The sequence below is a fragment of the Cinclus cinclus genome, chromosome 4, assembly GCF_963662255.1.
Source record: "Cinclus cinclus chromosome 4, bCinCin1.1, whole genome shotgun sequence".
Taxonomy (NCBI): domain Eukaryota; kingdom Metazoa; phylum Chordata; class Aves; order Passeriformes; family Cinclidae; genus Cinclus; species Cinclus cinclus.
This window is the reverse complement of record NC_085049.1, coordinates 59,549,175-59,567,698: the sequence shown is the minus strand read 5'-3', so window position 1 is coordinate 59,567,698 and position 18,524 is coordinate 59,549,175. Positions and strand designations below refer to the sequence as shown.

Below are 18,524 nucleotides of genomic sequence, written 5' to 3'. Positions count from 1 at the left end.
CTGATGAAGGCAGAGCCCCACAGGCATTTTGTGGGTGGGGAACCTGGCAGGGCCTTTGGAGCTCCAGCCCCTTTTGATTTCTAAAGCCACAGAGCCTGCCTGGCAAGTCAGGGAGGGGAAAGTGGCATGAGAGTGGCAGTGAGGGCAGCATGGCTTGCAGTGGCATCTGTCCCCTGAGGTAAAGCTGGTGCAACAGGGAAATGTCTCTGGCGATGATGTGGAAGATGGCAGAAGGGTCACTCAGGTGTTGCTAATTTTCAAGACTGAGCTTTTTTTGTCTAGCAGTTCTGTTGCTCAGCAAGGCATGACATTTCCCTGCCACCACCAACCCGGCCACCCCTTCTCCCACTGGTCCTGCTGCCTGATGAAGGCAGGCTGGTGGTGGCCACTGTCACCACGCAGCCAGCAAGCTCCTATTCAGAGTGGAAGGACAATCTGGAAATGTGGCCAAAACCATCTAAATGTGAGATCAATACTAAAACATCCCCTGCCCCTCCAAAGAACCATTTGGTATCTCTGATGCATGCACCATTTTCACACTGCAGGACGGTGCAAGTGTCTGGGATTTTCTCCTTCTCCTGAACTGTTGGAAGCACTTTACCTAGAGCAACCTTGAGCTGTCAGTGTCCCCATGAAACAGGGGCTCCAGCCTTCACTCAAGAGGGACAAATAGAGGCAAGAGGGCTCACACATTTGCAAATCTTTGTCTCTCTGCATCCTTCATGCCTCCCAAAATCAGAGGCCCGGGGTCTGGTCTCAGTCTCCTAGATGCCAAGGGAGCAGAAATCAGGAGATGCTTCTGGCCATGCTGTGCTCAGTGACACATCTGTGCTAATGTGGAAGCTGGGGCAGGCTGGGAAGCAGCTTCCTGAGCCAGTTTGGTTTCCACATAGGGTGTCGTTCCCTCTTCCCATGCCCCAGCAGGACCCTGGGGAAGGGGCTCTCTAGCCAAGCTCTTCTGCCAGCACCCAGCTCAGCACATGGCTTCCCTTTTCCATCAGTGCCAGGGCCATCTACCCCATGCCTGCCAGCTGCTCCATCCTTATAAAAGATGGTGGATGGGAGTTTTTGCACCTAATTCAGATGTGGCCCAAGCCTGCTGAGCTCTCCATGCTGACATTGGTAGAGAAGAAACCCATGGCCGGAGGATGCCAAGAGTTTATTTTTCTCCTCATATTTGCAATTACCTCCACTCATTGTTACAAATATTGGCAAGCCTTAAAAATTATTGGGGCAGCCACATCCCTGCATTTACCCTCCTTGCTCCAGCAGCCACTACCTATCTTTAGCCAGGGCAGGGCCACCATCATCCTCTGCCTGCAAAAAGCTGATGGTACATCCTGAAACAGAGCACAAGGGGCAGAAAGCAAAGGATGAGGCCAAGAGCAGCACCAGAGGGCAACCACACAGTGGATCCAAGGGCTCTTGTGATAAGATGAATGTCCAGCACTGAGAGCCCCATTCAGAGGACATCAGGGACATCTGCCTCTGCAAGAACTGTGAGACTGTGAACTGCTTCTCCAAGAGGAATGATGAGTGAGGATTAGTACCTGGGAGGTTTAAAAACAGTTCTCCTCACTTGGTCACACACCTTCCCTGCCCACAGTATCAGCCAACTCACAGGATTTTTCACAGTCCCCTCCACCTGCACCCTACTGTCACACTCAGACAGCTGCAGAAATGAGAGCAGACCTGTCACATCCCCCACCCTGATCCCTCTCTGCTGCTCTTGGCATGTCTTTAATGGTGCTTCTCTTGCTCCAGTCTGACACTTGTCTATAGATACATACGTCTCTCTGTCTGGATTTTCAGTTTTTCTCCTGTTCTGCTTAATTTATTCTTATTCCCCCCACTGTATATTATCCCCCTTACCCTGTCCTTTGTGGAGTTGCAGGTCGTTACTGAACCTCTCATCCAGACTCAGCACTTTGCAAACCTCACACACACCTTCAGAAATTATTTGTTGGGAGCCAATATCTTGCCTTTTTCCTTTTCCCTTCTTTTCCCCAAGTTTTGCCATGGATCCTCCTGCATCCCTGGAGTTTTCAGTGTGCCCTGGTCCCTTGCTCCCACCGTGGGTGGGTGCACCCACCAAAGCTGTCCTTGTATTAGTATTAAAGCAATTCACTAATTTGTTCCTCCTGTGTGGAAAACACAGGACTTGTTTCACCTAAAGCCCTGCTGCTGGTGGCATCTGTCCTGTCCTTGGGCTGGGATTTGGGAGGCAGAAGGAAAATGACATATCTGGTAGGAGCACCAAGGTGACTCCTGATTGCTGCAGCGAGGCTGCTGTTGGCATGGCACAGGGACAGTTCCTATGTGGGAAAGCGACATGCTTGATTTTTAGTCTCCCAAAAGACAGAGGCTTATTGCACAACAAAATGTCATCAGGGCAATGGTAAGAGACCTGAAGCAAATCCCTGCCACTAATAGGATTGGGCCATCTTCAGCAGGTCTCACTCGCAAAGGCGGATCATGCCAAAATGAAGCTGGCTCGAAAGCCCGCAGGCTCCTGGTGGGCAAGGGAGCTCTGCTCACTGCCAGCCCTCTGATAGCAAAGCCCTCTCCTTCCTCTGTAATCCAGTGAAAAGAGACATCAAAGGACAAGAACATCCATCCTGGGACACTCTTGGGAAGCCAAGGGCACAGAGAGCCTGCAGTTTGCTGCTATAGAGAAGAGGCAACTTGGCATATACCAGTGGAAGGGCAGGTGGAGGAAAGTGATGGTCCCAAAGACAGCACGCTGCTCTCTGCAGAGGCAGTGCATGGGCACATCCACACGTCTGTATTTTCTTTACCATCTCACCCTTGTTATCTTCCACTGGAAAAGCAAAATTGATTATCTGGGCCTTCCTTGACCTTCCCTGGTTTTAACTTTGGATCTTTCCTGTCCTGTTCTGCTCACAAGCCTTCCTCGGTATCTGCCTGAAGCTCCTCTTTCTCAGGACACATCCCTGATTTTTTTTCACCCCTTAGCATCTCAGGAAAAGGCAGGAGCCCAGTGGACTGGACCCAAGTGGAGCCAGCCTTTGCTGGAAAAGGATTATCATGAGACATGGAATATGCTGAACCCCTTCAAGTCTCTGCTGGAAGATCCTGTCCCCCAGCACAGGCAAGAGCTGGCAGAGGAGGAGGAGGACGTGCTCCTGCTTCCAATGTTCCATCAGTCATCCTCTGCTTCCATGTCAAAATGTTGGTGCTGCAAAGATTTCATCAAATTTCATACCCCACTACAACCACACGTACAGTTACATCCACCTGACCCAAACTTGTGCTGTGTGGCGGTCGTGAGCCCCTACATATCTCCGGGTTCCAGGGGATGAGGAGGTGAGGAGGGACAGCTGGTTTGCACGGAGGCATCCTGCCCTGCTGTCCATGCCATGCTGCCCTGCGGGCTCTGAGCCGCCCGCAGCACCTGAGTGTACCTGGCAGCCGGCCGGCACCTGTGCCAGAGCCTGTGCTTGGCACGGCTGCCCTTCCCAAGGAGAGGCTCTGCCCGCTGCTGCCGGTCTGACGCCGGGACAGCAAGCAGCACGCTGCTCCCGGCCATATGGCCTCCTCCTGCAGACCCTGCCTCGGCCACCGGAACAGGCGCCCTAAATCCCCCATCCCAGCAAACCCCAACAGCTCACTGCCACCACCACCATCTCAGGTCCTCAAGCCTGAGATGGGAAGCACTGGGTCCCTTTTGCTGCCACGGTCTGGTTTTTATTGCTCCACAGTTGGCTAAAGCACCATCCTAACCGCAGCAGTCCCCAGTTCACACATAGCTGTACAATGAGCCCTAAGGATGCCCTGCATTGCAATGGCTGCTCCCACACTTTCTCTCTTTGGATGTGTTTTGCCCTAAATGATTGTGGTTTGAATCAGCGGGTTGCATGAGAGGTGGTCAGGGGTGAGAGTGGAGGGGGTGGAGAGAGGGAGCATAGCCAGAGATGCCACTGCACTGCAAGTAAGCCGGGCTGTGCACTGCTGCTTCCAGGTGTTTATAGGACTTCTTAATGCTTGGAAAACTGGTAGAAACTTACTTTAAAGAGGAAAGGAGTAAATACTCAGGCTCCACCCAGGATAGCAGCAGGGACCTGCTGCACAAGCCCAGCATAGAAGGAGGTTTGAGGCTGGGGTGCTCCTGCTCAGCCTGCAGGCACCAGTGAGGGGGACAGTTTTGAGTTCAGTGTCCCACTGGCTGCCCTGAAGCTCAGATGTGTGTAAAGGGGGCTGCAAAGACTCTGCAGCCATCCCCACCACAACCTCCAGACTGCGCCAGAAAAACCCCTGGGCTAGCGAGCTGATGGGTACCAAGTGCCAGCAAAGGGGGAGCATTTACCAGCACTGTCTCCAAGCTTAATCCTAAATGCAAAGTCCATATGCAGACAGCCTGGGGGTCACAGCTGATGCTCATGGACCTTTGTGCTGTATCTGGAGGCACGGCTGCCCTGTAACAGTGGCAGCTGAGGGAGCTTGGGCTTCCAGCCCAAATCCTGCTTACCCATACTGCGACATAAATTAAAAATAAGCCCTTGCTTTGAGCTGATTTTCTCCTCATTCCTCTGGATGTCATTTGGATTCAAATCCAGCTGCTTTTGGGAAGCTGGAAGCTTGCAAATCTCAACTTTTAAATGTTTGCAGTTATGATGGTAATGGTAAAGCACATATGCTTCTGTGTTCTCTATAAGCCCTTATGAGGCACAGTTGTTCTTTTACAGCCGTTTTACAGCCAGAGAATCAAGCACACGCAGGAGAATAAAACCCTTGTGCACACTGGGCTGGAAATAGGGTGGATGGTGGCTGCTCTGGGCTCAGCCACCGCATCTCTGTGCCTCCCCCAGTGCATTTAGCTTTCCCCTGCTTTAGTTTTCCAACACCAGTAACCCAAGATCTGCTTTAGTTTCCCTAATCCATTGAGCCTTTGAAAATCTGAGGAGGGGAGTAGCATCTTATTGTACATTAGCCCAGCACTCGACCCCAGTGCAGTCCCTAATTGCAGTCCAAGGGTCCCTTATCCCAGTCCTAGACAACGGGTCTGAGAAAACTCAGAACTTCTGAGCAGGATGCTGATGGCCAAAGAAATTACCTCGCAGAGACAAAGGCAAGGGGAGACTTTTCCCCGGTTCTAGCCCTGTCTGGAACAGAACCAGCTTCAGTAGCTGAAGTTTTGGAGGGAAGCAAGTTTCTCCGGTGTATCCTGGGGAATGGTGGGGGTAATCGGAGGATGCACATGCTCCATGTACCCCCAGGGATGGTGGCAGGAACTCTGCCTCTCCTCTGCCTCCAGGCAGGGGACAGTGTCGCAGCACATGCTGGAAGCTCTTCCTGACAGCCTTCCTTTGCCTTCAGCTCTTCCTAGCTGATGATGTCGGGTGTTAGCTGCTGATCTGCAAGCAGCAAAATCCACTCTGGCAGCACTCCTCAAGACACAAGCATGAGGTGCTGGAGCCCTCCTATCAGCACAGCCCTTTGAGATGGGGCACCCACCCCACAGCAGCACCCTTTCCCTCATTCACCCTTTGGCCTTGGGTCCAGCTCAAATCCTGCATGGTAAAAATCACTTTTTTTAGGGGCAAAATGTCTCTGATTCCCCGGGTGGGGGGTGGGGCTATCTGGATAGCTTTGGGGGTCCAAACACCCACTGATAGCTTTTCTTAGGAGCTGACTGCACCCCAAATCTTCGCACATTCAGGGGGGCTCCCAGAGCTTTATTCACATTGATGACGGTGATGGTTCCTTCCTCCTGCTGCTCCTCGGGCAAGAGCCTGGCAGCTCTGCTAGGTTTGCACCCCCATGATCAGCGGGGATCTGGGTCTGTCGGGCTCTCTGGCTGTGACAGAGAGGATCTTCTCCAGATCACCGTGCCCTGCCAGAAACAATCTGTTTACAGTGTCAGCGCTCGGCGTATCCCTCCCCGCTCGGCGTTGAACCTCCCGTATATCCTATTTCTGCAGGCGCAGAGACACCCTTCTGTAGTCCGGGTGGCATTGTTCCTACAGGGAATATTTCCGTGACATCCTCCAAGGCTAGTGGTCAAAGTCTAACGGAACTCTTCTCCCCAAATCCTCGTCCCTGGAAGTGCCCGCGGATGTTGCAAGCATGTTTTTTTGGGGTTTTTTTTTTCTTTTTTTTCTTTTTTTTCTTTTTTTTTTTTTTTTTCTTTTTCTCCGGAGGTCCCTGCTGACCTGAATTTTCCTGCGGGTCTTGCCGCTGCTTCCCAATGATGTGAGAGTGTAGGTGCCGGGCTGCAGGATTTCCCTCTCACAACCCCCTCCCTTTGGGGATGCAGCTAGTGGCTGGGTCACTTATTTGACAAAGATGAGCTGACGGCTCAGCGGGGCTGCGGGCTGCAGCCCCCGGTGCCAGCACTGCACGGAGCCAGCCCCGGCCGGCCCTGCGCGCCGGGGACGTGCCGGGCGGGTTCTCCTCCGCACCGTGCCCTTGGTTTTGGTTTCCATCTGGGCTGATGCACGCAGCTAACGCCTGCGAGCGGCTCTTCCTCTTTCCTTCTCGCTCCCAAAGACCCTTTAAATCGCCTGCTTCACACTCAGTAAACACCCTCCCCACCCCCAGCTTAAAACCGTTCCCTTTCTCCCAGGTCATGCCAGGCAACCATTTTCCAGCAAACTCCCCGATTTTGGCCAGTTTTTCGCTCTGCCTGTTAACAGTCTGTTAAACTCTCCGGGCCCTCGGGGCGACTCTGCTCGCACACACGTCGGGAGCAATCACCCGGTTCCTGGGAAACGATTGCTGGCGTTACCTGGGCCGCAGCAAACTTTGCTTGTGCAGCTTCTCTCGAGGCCGATGCTGCTTTCGGCTATTAGTGCTAACGACCCCCATGTCTGCAACTTCCAGACGATGGGGCCTTTCATCAGAGAGCCCTCCCAGATGTAGGGAAAGTGTGGCTTTTGGAGACGAGCAGTTTTTTTTTCCGGCTCACTAGATTTTTATCTCTTTCAGGAAGCTCTGGAGGCTACAAGCTACCTTACCTAATGGATCTCTATTAGGCTGTGGCACTGGGGGCCGATCGGACACGTCCCGGGCTCCAGCTGCTCTCCTCATCCATGCTTTCAATGTCTTTGACTTTTGCCAGGCTCCAGATGGGAAGCGACCGGGGGCCTGCAGAGCTCAGGCTTGGTGAATAGGGAAAGGATATTTTACCCTCTAAATCCATCCCGCAGCAAAACACTCGAGTGTTTCACCCTCGATTGGGTGGGAAGCTTTTGGTGCAAAGCTCCAGCCTGAAATATCGGATTGCTGTGATGCACGTGCAGGATGATGATGATGGAGTGTTTCATCCCATGTGAGACCCTCAGCCTGCCCCCTGTGGTGTGGCAGATAAGGCATGGCTCCTGACGACAGGCTGGTCCATAGGGCTTCAATGTAGGCCTGAAGGAGGCATCTGCCAGTGGGAGGTGAGCCTCCCCGACCCATTTAATCTCACCTCCATCATTAGTCTTCTTGTATCACCACTTGCCAGGGGGCTGGGGTCTCCTGTGCCAGCACTACGCAGCCCAAGGGCAGCCACATCCCCCACTTAAGAGTACCAACAGGACAACGCATTGTTCATCCTCTCTCTCTCAGAGCATGGAGGGAATATATGCCCAAGAACACAGTGGTGATGTGAGATCTGCTGACCTTCCCTGGTACAGGATTTAGGTCCGTCTGGAGGTGATGAGGCTGCAGCCACAGCTCCCATATATGTCACTGCCCCTCACCCCAGCCACCATTGCTACAGGCTGTAGAATGTGCTAGTGCTAGGCAAGGAGACCGAAGGCCCCTCAGTTTGCCCCACCCTGCTCTTGCTGCAATGAATGACCTCAGAGCAGGAAAAGCAAATCATGGCCTTCTGGGAAGAGGAGCTGGCAGTGGGGATGAATACCACCTTTATTGGTGGTATATCTTTATTGGTATATACCGCTCTGGCTGGATGGCACCAGCCAGATACCAGAGCAGTGAGTGCACATTCCCCAGAGAGACTGAACTTTGAAGTCCAAACACAGGGCCAGCCAGTGGCTGGCTGAAAATCATTGTGACTCTGCGGAGGATGACTTTCTAGGGGTGCTCTAGTAGCCCCCCACTCTGCCCATCCTAGAGCCCTCCCCCCCCCCATCAACAGCTCCCCTTGGGGGATGCTCTGATGTTCACAAGGGACTGGGACTGCTGCTCTCCCTCCTTCCCTAAGTGTCCCCCCCGCTAAGGGGCTGCAGAAGGGCACCCCACCACCCCGAGAGCTCCGTCCCCCCAGCATACACCCCTCCTGTACCACCAAGTGCCAGCCTGCGGCCCGCAGCTCCCGTCCGGACGAGCAGGGGTGCCGCGACGGGGCTTGGTGGTGCTCGGGGGCAGGCGGGCGGCACGGGACTGGTGCCACGCGTGCCCGGCCGCCCGCGGCGGCTGCCCGACGGGGAGGGCGGGTGTCCTGCCGCCCGGTGGCGGAGGGGAGCCTGGCAGAGGACTCGGTGAAGGACCTTCTCCGGTTTCCTCGGGAGGCTGTCAGGCGGCGGGGAGCCGAGCCCCCCGCGCCTCCCTGGCCGCGCTGACTCCCTCCCCCTCTCCCCCGCACTCCTCCTCCTACTGCTGCTGCTCCTCCCGCCCCGGTGCGAAGGGCTTTTGCTGCTTTTCCCTTCTCTCTCCTCCCCGTCTCCTCGGCGGAGCGCGGTGCCGGGAAGCGCAGGCAGAGGCGCGGGGATGGGGCGGCCGCCGGCGCCCGACCCGCCCGCCCGCTCCGGCCGCCCGCCGCCGCGTCCCCTCCCCGGCCGGCGGGAGGCGGCGGCTCTCCCATGCCGCCCGCCTCGCCCCCTGCTCTGAATCTCTGCCCATCGGCCGATCTGGGGAGAAACGGGGACGGGGTACGTCCCCTCGCACTTTTTTTTTTTCACCCACTTCTTTTTTTCTACCCTTTTTTGCCTTCCCTCGGTTACGCCCCCCCTCTCCCCAGCCCGTTTCTCTTCCATCGGGGCTCTTCGGCGGCCATGCGGCCGGTCCCGGGCGAGCGGCTCTAACTCGTCTCTTCGCCCGGATGGCCCCCCAGAGCCGCGGGCGGATGGAGCCGAGCTACGTTGTGGGTATCTGCTGCCTGGTGCTGCTGGAGCCGGCCCGGGTGTGGAGCGGCGAGCCCAGCACCGGGGGTACCGGGGAGAGCGGGAACAGCAGCCAGGCACCGCCGCCGGAGACCACGGTTCCCGCGCCCACCGGAGCGGCACCACCGGGGGGGGACCGCTGCCGCGGGTACTACGACGTGATGGGGCAGTGGGACCCACCGTTCAACTGCAACGCCGGCATCTACCAGTACTGCTGCGGGACCTGCGGGTACCGCTTCTGCTGCCAGTTCAAGCCCGGGCGGCTGGACCAGAGCGGCTGCTCCAACTACGACACCCCCAACTGGGTCAACACGGGCCAGCCGCCTGCCCGGGTGGACGAGACCCCCGAGGACCCCACTCGTGACAAGACCAACATGATCGTCTACATCATCTGCGGTGTGGTGGCCATCATGGTGCTGGTGGGCATCTTCACCAAGCTGGGCCTGGAGAAGGCACAGGGTCCCCAGACAGAAATGACCGTCTCCAGGTAAAGGCGTCCAGTCACCCCTCCTTCCCCTTTTCCTCTCCCTGTGGGTGGCAACTCATGTTCCTGGCCCGTTGTGTAGACTGAGCCCTGGCTTTACCTTGGGAATGCCAAGAGGGTGTAGTGATCCCTAAAATCCCTGTCCCAGCATGCTGAGACATCAGGGGGTGGGTTGGCTGCAGCCCACTAACCTGAGAGGGAGGGCTGGCAGCCAGGACAGCCTCCACGAGAAGGGGTGGTTATACACCCATTTCCTCTCAAAATGACCTGCTCTGTCTCTTGAGGAGGCATGTCCCTGGCTCAGGAGTGCCAACCCATCAGCCGGTGGGGTGGGTGGTATGTGAGTTATACGATGTGGCTTTCCTCCCCCCACAATAAATCTGTGGTTCCCAATGTCCCAGGAAGGTGAGATCTGGTCTGACTGTGAGTGGGCTGACTCTGGACTGCAGTCCCCTTGATCACAGCCTTGCTTGCAGTGCTGGGGGAGACGAGGTGGCAATGACAGTTCCACTGTGGCTGCTGCGCCAACTCTGTGTGCATGTGTGCACACATGTGCACACGCATGTGTCTGCGTGCAGGGGTGTGCCCTGGTGTCTGTTCTGTGCACCAGCGTGGGACACCGCCCTTGCAGGGGCATCCACACTCTTATACCCTCTGGAGCGCACCCTCCAGTGGAAAGTTGGGCAGCTTCTTCCTGGAGCCCATGCCCTGTGGCTCCAACCTCTGCTCTTCAGCCCACTTCTGGGGCTGAGCACAGGGCTGGAGGGGGGGAAGGTCAAGGTGTGAGACACTCTTTGGCACTGGAGATCCCCTGCGTCTCCCCCAACTCCTGTGCTGCTGCTGTGGCTGTCAGTGCATCTTCTCTCCCTCCTGCTGCTAATACATGCTTCTCTCCCTGTTTTGGGGCTCTACTTTGCATCTTCCCGGTGAGGACACCAAGACTGGGGAGAAACCCATTTTAACATCATTTTGTTAAGGGATTTTAGCTTTAAAAAAATAAAAGAAAAGCAGGGCTGGTGGGAATTATTTCATCGGGAGTATCAGGCAGCTGTCCAGATTGCAACCCCCAGCACCAACACACTCTCTCCTTCCCCTGAGGCACCCTTCTTCCCCTGCCCATTTGGGACTTATGCAGCCACTGGGTGCTGCACCCCAAATCCAGACCCATCCTACTTCTTGCACCCACGCAGAGGAGGAGAGGCTAATCAGCCCTGGTTGGAGGAGAGTCATACTGAGTCATGGAGGAGGGTCACAGGACCCGAGACACAAAAGGCAGTTTTGGGGGGATCCATGCTGTGCCCCCAACTTGGCAGGGAGCCTGGCTGTGTGCTGCTACGTGCCCGCGCCTCCCCCTGTGTTGCCTGAGGAAGTGCTGGCACCTTGACAGGATCAATACGGCCTCCGCCAGCCTCCTGACTCCTCTTCCACTCGCCTGCCGCCACGTCTTTTTTTGGTCATCCCCCCCACCTCCTGGGAAGGAGATATTGTGCTTGGGGAGGGATCAGACTCTGGGACACCCAGACCCATGTCCTCATCCCCTGCCATAGGATATTGCCTTCTCCCACCACCAGATTTTGGTGGGACTGCTGCTACTCACCAGGGGCTGTTTTCTGTGGGTAGCCTCCATTCTGCAGTGCTGGAGACATGTGTTTCCCATATCTCCCCCTCCCTCTAAAGCTTCATGCAAGCCTGAATTTTCCCCACTGAGTTTGGAGAGATAGGTGCCTGTTCTCCATAAAGCCACAGATCTTTTGGGCACTGTACAGACGTGTAACATACAGACCAGGAGAAGGTGAGTTTTTCTCATCCACCTTTCAGGGACAAAATCAGAAGGGCACCTCCATCACTGCAGAAGTTAGTAGAAGTCTTGCCCTCTTCTGTGCCCTGTGTCCTTCCGTGCAAATATCGGGCAGCTCTGGTTCCACCGGGATGGTGACTGGAAAGCTGTGGCAGGGCAGGAGTGGTGCATCAGGTGCAGAGCCCCAGGAACAAGGCAAGACACCAGGCTGACACGACTTCCTGGGTGCTGGGCTGATGGAGACAGTGCCAAAGGCTGGGCACACGGCATCAGCATCCAAAAAGGGATGCTGTCACGTCCATTCCACTGTGCCTGGGCAGCTGGGGGAATATGTTTTGTCTTGGTGCCTCTGAGACAGCAGGGCTATTTCTACCTGCCTTACCACTGTACCCATGCACGGCCCAAGGCATGGGCAGTGCCACCTCACCTCCCTCCCAGTGCCTCAGGTAGGAGCTTCTCATTTGCTCCTTGGGCACCGCATCATGGCCTCGGGCCAGCTCCCTGTTGCACGGTCTTGATTTCCATTCCTCCCTCCTGCCAGGGTTTTTCCGCTCCTGGGGAGCACTTCATGCTGCCCTGGACAGCTCCCACTGCTGCTGCTTGCAGGTTTCTTGCTTAGGGGGTAAGGTCAACCAATTCTGCACCTCCAGATGTTTGTCATGGTTCTGGTCCTGGTCCAAACCCAAGAAGAGTGACCAGGTGCAAAAAGTCCATTAGCTCCTCCCTGATGGAGACAGCTGAGCCTGTGTCCAGCTTGTCCTGAGACCTCCCACACCTTGGCTATCCCCAGCATATCTTTGTCTCTTCATGGATGTGGCTGCTGGTCCACCCAGGGAAGTGGGTGCGCAACTGCAGCTACCTGGTTTGTCCTCCCGTCCTCATCCGCCTTCCTCCTGCAGGGCCTTATGGCATCTCCTGCAATCCCCTCTCCTTCCTGCTCGGCTCATGCTTGGCATCTGTCCCCGGCACTCGCTTAGCCTGGCCAAACCCCGCGTTGAGTCAGGAACACCTGCCTGTGTTTTTCTTCAGTCCCCGGATCTCCAAGGACGTTGGGTCCTTAGGGGCCTCCAGGATCTATCTGTGCCCATTACATTGAAAGCAAGCATGTGCCCCAGACCTCTCCCAGAAAAACTCCTGGGTGGGAATTGCAAATGTATTGCTGGTGTGAACAACCCTATGGGAAGAACTGGGCAAGGAACAGCTTCCTAGAGAGTAGGGGGGATTTTGGAGAGGAGCAAAACAGCTGTCAGGAGCAGGTGCCCTGGCAGCTGCGGTAGATGAGTGCTCAATTCTGGCTTTTCACTCCCTGGTCTCCCATGCTATTTGGGGACCCCAAATTTAGCTCCACTATCCCTCCAGCCATGCTGGGTGTTTCTCTGGCAATGCTCAAGTCCAGGGCCATGCCTGCAGTTGATGTCCATGGTAGCAAGTAGTGGTGAAGACCTAGAAAAAGTGTTTGCAGGCAGCATGGTGTGCTATCATGTGCTGCCCTGGCACTCTGGGGCATGAAAGAGGATCCTGCTCCAGTAGGGAAGGAGACCTGGAGACTGAACAAAAGACTAGACTGAACAAAATGTCTGGGGATGCTCATTTCCACTTTGCCCAAGCTCCAGTACCCACCCACCACTGCAACTCCCATTCTGCAAAGACACCTTAATAACCCCACACTGTCCTGAGCATCCCTGAGTGTACCAGCCCCACCAGGCAGGTGTCCCACAGCACCTGTGCCGCTTGGTTACATGGATGGGCACCCCTGCCCTGAGCAGACACACTGTAAGCTGTGGGAAACATCTCTCTTGGGAGGTGAAGATGAGGTTCTCACTGGGTGCAGAGGTGGTGTGGCCAGCTGCAATGCTCACCTGTGGCTGCAGTGTGCTCTGTGCCTCCTGCAATGCTGCACCTCTGCTCCAAACCTCATCATCCTGCTCATCCAGTGGCTACCACCTTCTGTGTCGCCACCAAGGGTTCACTCCAGCTCATGGCAATGTCACTTCATCCCATTAGTCCATCATCTCTCCTCTCTTCTGGAGGCTGTACTCCTGTCTTCCCCCACATTGCTCCCTGCCCCCTTGCTAGGACATGCATACTCTCTCCTGCTGGGTTTGCCAGGTATACGGTTTGCACCTCCCAAAAGTGAGTCAGGCCCTGGGCTGGGCTGGGCTGCCGTGCCAGGTCAGCGTCCTTCTCCCACACAGGCACATCCCTTGGGGATAGATCAGGAGTACTGAGTGCTTCATGCACGGCTTCTGCTGTGAAGCTCTCTTGGCCTCCAGCATTCTTTCTTCTAGATCTGCCTCTGTGCTTGGTCTCAGGTCTTGCACTAGGCTGGTTTGGGGCAACTTTGTTGCAACCTTAAGCATGACTAGGCTTGCCACGGAGGCTGCATGCCTGCCCAGTTGATGCTAAGGCAAGCTGGGTGGCAAGCCACCTGCACACAGGGCCTCATGTACTCTGTATCCACGGCCAGAGTGTGGATGGAGCGGTACCATTCACCACAACATTTTGCAAATGAACAGGGCATGTCTAAAGCTACGTCTTCTCTCCATTCCTTTCCTCCATCTGCACACCAGATCCATCTGGGTGCCACCAGGTGACCTAGGAGAGATGTGACTTGACCTTCCTCAAGCCCCCCAGCCACAGGACCAGACTGAGGCCCAAAACCCCCAGGGTGATGTTCAGTGAGACAACAACGTCTCCATAGTGTCCACCACCTCCACCTTCCCTGCACTGTAGCACCTGGGGATGAGCCAAGCGAAGGGGTGCAGTCCCTGACAGCCCTACTGGCAGACCTGGCCAGTGGCACTACTCATGGTGCAAGGGCAGGGTGAATCCCAGTGTTACTGGTGCTGGGATTCACGCATGCACCTTAGTAAAACAGCTCATTAATTGCTGCTTGAGCCGTTGTTGTTAATTGCTGCTGTCCACGTGCCCCAAGCACTCGGCAAGGAGGGTACGTTTACAAGAAAGAGCATTGACAGATTTATGTGGAAAGAAGTCATAGATAAAGGATTGCTCAAGCTTCATAAATAGACCCGAGGAAAAGAAAAAATAATTTAAAAAATAGGTCAAATCGCATTGAACTTCCTGTTGAAACAAGCCTGTTTGAGCACTGGCCCCGGGGACAGGCAAGAGCAGGCAGCGTCCAGTGGGGAGGGGCTGGTGTGCAGTGCACCCCAGGGAAGGTGGGAGTTGACAGGGCAGCAGCTCCCCGAGTTGACAGCCCACACCCATGGCCTCGGGGGACCTGCCTCCCCCTGCCCTGCCTAGGCACAGCCCATTGCCTGCCCAGGCTTGTGCCCAGAGTTTCTCTGACTGCAGCATCCATGGCCGGAATCCTGGTTGGGTCAGTCTGTTGCAGGAAGGTTCCTGGGGAGGTCCAGGCTTTAAATAGCTGCAGGATAGAGATGCCACAGCCTCCCCAGGCAGCCTGGTCAAGCATTTAACTACTCCTGCAGGGGAAAAAAAAAAGTTGGTTTTTTTTCTGTTTAAACAGTATTTCCTGTTTCTGTTTGGACCTGTCACCTCTTGTCAGCTTGACACTGTCCTTGTTGCACCTTCCCTTCCGATATTCACGTACACTGATCAGATCCCCCAAAACCTTCTCTTCTCCAGGCTGAACAGTCTCAACCCTCTCAGCCCCGCCTCATATAAAAGATGCTCCAGTGCCATCTTTGTTTCACTTCCGTGGACTCTCTCCTGTACATTCACGCTTTAAGCTGGAGCCAGCACTCCAGAGGTGTGTCCTTACCAGTGCCAAGCAGAGAGGAAGGATCACCTTCCTCAGACCTGCTGGCAACACTTTGCCTAATGCAGACCAGGAAACCATTCAGTGCCTTTGTCCCAAGGGCACTCTGCTGGCTCATGGTGAACTTGGTGTCCACCAGGATCCCCAGGCCCTTTTCCACTGAGCTGCCTTCCAGCTGGTCAGCTGCCAGGGTTTGTTCCTCGCTTGTTTCAATTTCTTCAGCTCTATCAGGGTTCTCTTGGCCCATCTGGAGATTAAGTGATCCCAGAAGGATTGCTACACAAAGCTTCCCAAGAATGATGTGAAATTAACCCACAGGGCAAGTGACCCTTCCTTGTAGCTTTGTTCTTGCCCTTGCCCTGGGATGCTGACTGAATCCAAACTGGGAGAGAAAAGGCCCCCGCAGGTCCCCAAAAACATAAGCATCCCCCAAGCACAACTCATTGCTTTCTCCTTTGTTCTCATTGCTTTTCCTGGAAATTCCAAGCATCGCATTCACTAGGTTTTTGAGCACTCTGGTGCCATGAGCTGACACATCTACCAAGTCAGGATTACTCCCCCCTTCCTCTCCAATTTGCATTTATACATGTTGAGTTAAATCTGCTGTTTTATCGTCCAACCACTTGCTAACCGTCAGCTTACGGTGTGTGTCTGTGAGCCAGCCAGAGCCTCTGAGGCACGAGGCATGCTGACAGTGAGCTGGGGATTAGCGAGCCAAAAAAAGCCCCGAGTGGACACCCCAGCACTCTTGCAGTCATGCAGGGATGGTGTCTGCAGGAGGATTGGTGTGTCTTCTCATCACACCATCACAAAGCCCTGTGCCAGCAGGAGCATCCCATCCTGTCCTGGGACTTGCTGCCAAAGGCTGCAGTGGCACGTGGTCCTGCTCCAGCACCAATGTGCTCCCTCTGTCACTGCTGTTGCACCCTCCTCTGGCACCACCAGCATTGGTGCACCCTGCTCCGGCACTGCCAGCGCACTGTGGTGGGACTGCAGAATCTCTGTCCATGAATGTTAAACAAAATAGGGCTCTATCTTATGTAATGGTGTTTAATGTTTAATGCTATTACTTACAAGGAGGGTGTTATGCACAGACAGTGCCTGCACCAGAGCCTGCCAGTAGTTCATTTCCTTCCCCAAAGGGGCACAAGTGGCCTCTCTAATCCCTTCCTTGGGGTCTTCTCCGTTTTGAAGGGACTTGAGTAGAGGTGTTGCCTCCTCTTCCCCTGTTCCACCAGGCTCTTGCTCCAGGGCAATCCCAGAGGTGCTGCTCCAGCTTCCATCCAATCAGTTTCCTCTGTCTCAGTTCATTGTACTGTTGCAGCCTGCTCCAAGCCACACATCTCCCTCACCACTCTTACCAATTGACGCCCTTGGCTTTGGGAGGGCTCAGCCCCAGCCAGATCCCAATTAGCTGTTTGACTTGTTAGCCCTCCTGCAAAACCTGGCTTAGTAGCCTGGGTACACCGCTCCCAGTGGCTCTTTCCCAGTCCCAGGCTGCCTAGCTCTGCCTTCAAAGAGTGGAGTTCAGGGCTGGGATGCATTAGGGGTCCCAGGGGAGCAGGATATTGTTCTAACAGCCCTTCAACCCCTCTTCAGGACACTGACAGATCTGCTGAAGCAGCCAGGACACAGCCCCTCTGAGAACATGGACAGCCTCATGGGGGGTGTGCAGGTCCCACTGGGCGAGGGGCTGGCCCGGGGGCCCCCCAGAAACAGCACAGGTAAGGTGTTGGAGTGGTTGGAAAAAATAAGTTCCCTTGAGCGAATAAAGGTAATGTGGGATGGCGTAGCCTATGGCTGAGCCTCCACCCATCTCTGCCCCTTCAGACAAGCCACCTTTGAACAACGCAGTGGCCATTGCCCCCTCAGTGGGGCGCGCCCACAGCCACGGCAAGCGCCTGCCACTGGCCAGCAGCCTTGCCCTGTCAGCCCCGGACTACACTTCCTACACCACCCTCAAGGTTGGAGGTGAGTGTTGCTGCCGTGTGGGGTGGGATGGTGGCCGGGAACATGCACCTGTTGACCCCAAAAACCAAATGGGGAGGGGCATGGGGCTCACAAAAAGGCACAGGCAGGACAAGCATCCCAGTTTCCCAATGCTCCTGGGATGGCTGCTCACAGTACAAACTCTGCAGCTCCTCCACCACTCCACCAGCCAGCTGTGCTGCCCAGCCCATCAGGGCCCAGGGTCCCCCATGGACCCACTGCACTTCCCAAGTCAACCAGCATCCAGGTTCCCACACAGACCTGAAGCACTGCCCACCCCGTCAGGCTTCAGGATCCACATGGACACACTGCGCTGCCCAGCACTCGGTTCCCTGGGATCTCCTGAAAGCACTGCCCAGCCAGTTCACTGCCAATATCCCCCCCCCAGTCAATCACCACTCAGAATCCCTCCTACAGCCCCATCCCAGCCATCACTACTGCATCGTCCCCGGTGCCCCCTGTGCCAGCACAAAGGGGTGTCCCTGGAGGGGTGACACTGCATGCCTGTCCCTACAGAGCACACCACCGAGGACTTCTACAGGCGGTTCGGGGGGCTGGAGCCACCCCCCGCCAGCACACTGACCTTCCCAGCCGAGACCCCGGTGCTGGCCGAGGGCTGCCCCCTGCCCAAGGCCAAGGGCCCCAAGGTACCGGGGGCTCTGGCATTCCCAGGGGGCTGGGAGGGGGGCCCCCACCTCGGCCCCCGCCGGCCGGGCCTGGCCCCTCTGCGCTCTGAGGGGCCCCCCGAGGCCTTCGGCCCCTCCGCCTCGCTGTACGGGCAGCACCCCCGGCACCTCGCCACCAACAGCAAGACCGAGGTCACCGTCTGACTGCCAGTGCCCTCGGGGACTGGGGCCGTCCCTTCAGGCGGGGAGCCCACCGGAGGTGAGCATCACAGGACTTACACAAACTGCGACGCTAGCCAGAGCGGGAGACGCGTCGTCCTTCGGGGCCGCAGGGATGGCGACCGCCGGCCGCACTTCACCACCGAGGAGGCACTGGGGACTCATCCGGGCAACGAGTTTCAAGCGTTCTCAGCCCGCCCTCGGAAGAGGCTGAGTCGGGCACACTCTGGCAGAGCCGTACCCTGCTCAGGGGATGGGGGCAAATGCTGGGCAGACTGGGAACAGATCCTGCTGGGGCCGGGGCCAGGCACCCGCACCCAGCTACTCAGGCTAGGTGCGGGAAAGAGCAATTGACTCAAAGCACCGCCCCTATACTGCTAGCAAAGCCCGAGCAGCCCCTTTCCCGCCCCAGCCTCCTCCCTTCCCCACTGCCCCAAACTCCACCTTGTCAATAAATAACACGTTAAACTGTATGACCTTGGTATGAATTGGCTGAGCAACTTCACACTGCGCACAAAACCTTCCCCCAGAGCAGCAGAGTGCAAAGCCCACTCCTGCACAGGACTGGGGAACCCCCCGTGATGGAGGACAT

The 18,524-nt window shown here is 56.0% G+C and overlaps 1 protein-coding gene across 1 annotated transcript; it reads left to right on the top strand.

The window, feature by feature from the left end:
• The first annotated feature begins 8,569 nt into the window (after positions 1–8,569).
• On the top strand, positions 8,570–17,917 carry SHISA8 (shisa family member 8). Its single transcript, XM_062491374.1, has 4 exons — positions 8,570–9,558; positions 16,698–16,822; positions 16,929–17,069; positions 17,604–17,917. The coding sequence occupies exons 1-4, from the start codon at positions 9,011–9,013 to the stop codon at positions 17,915–17,917; spliced, it is 1,128 nt and encodes a 375-aa protein (XP_062347358.1). The 5' UTR covers positions 8,570–9,010.
• Positions 17,918–18,524: the final 607 nt, after the last annotated feature.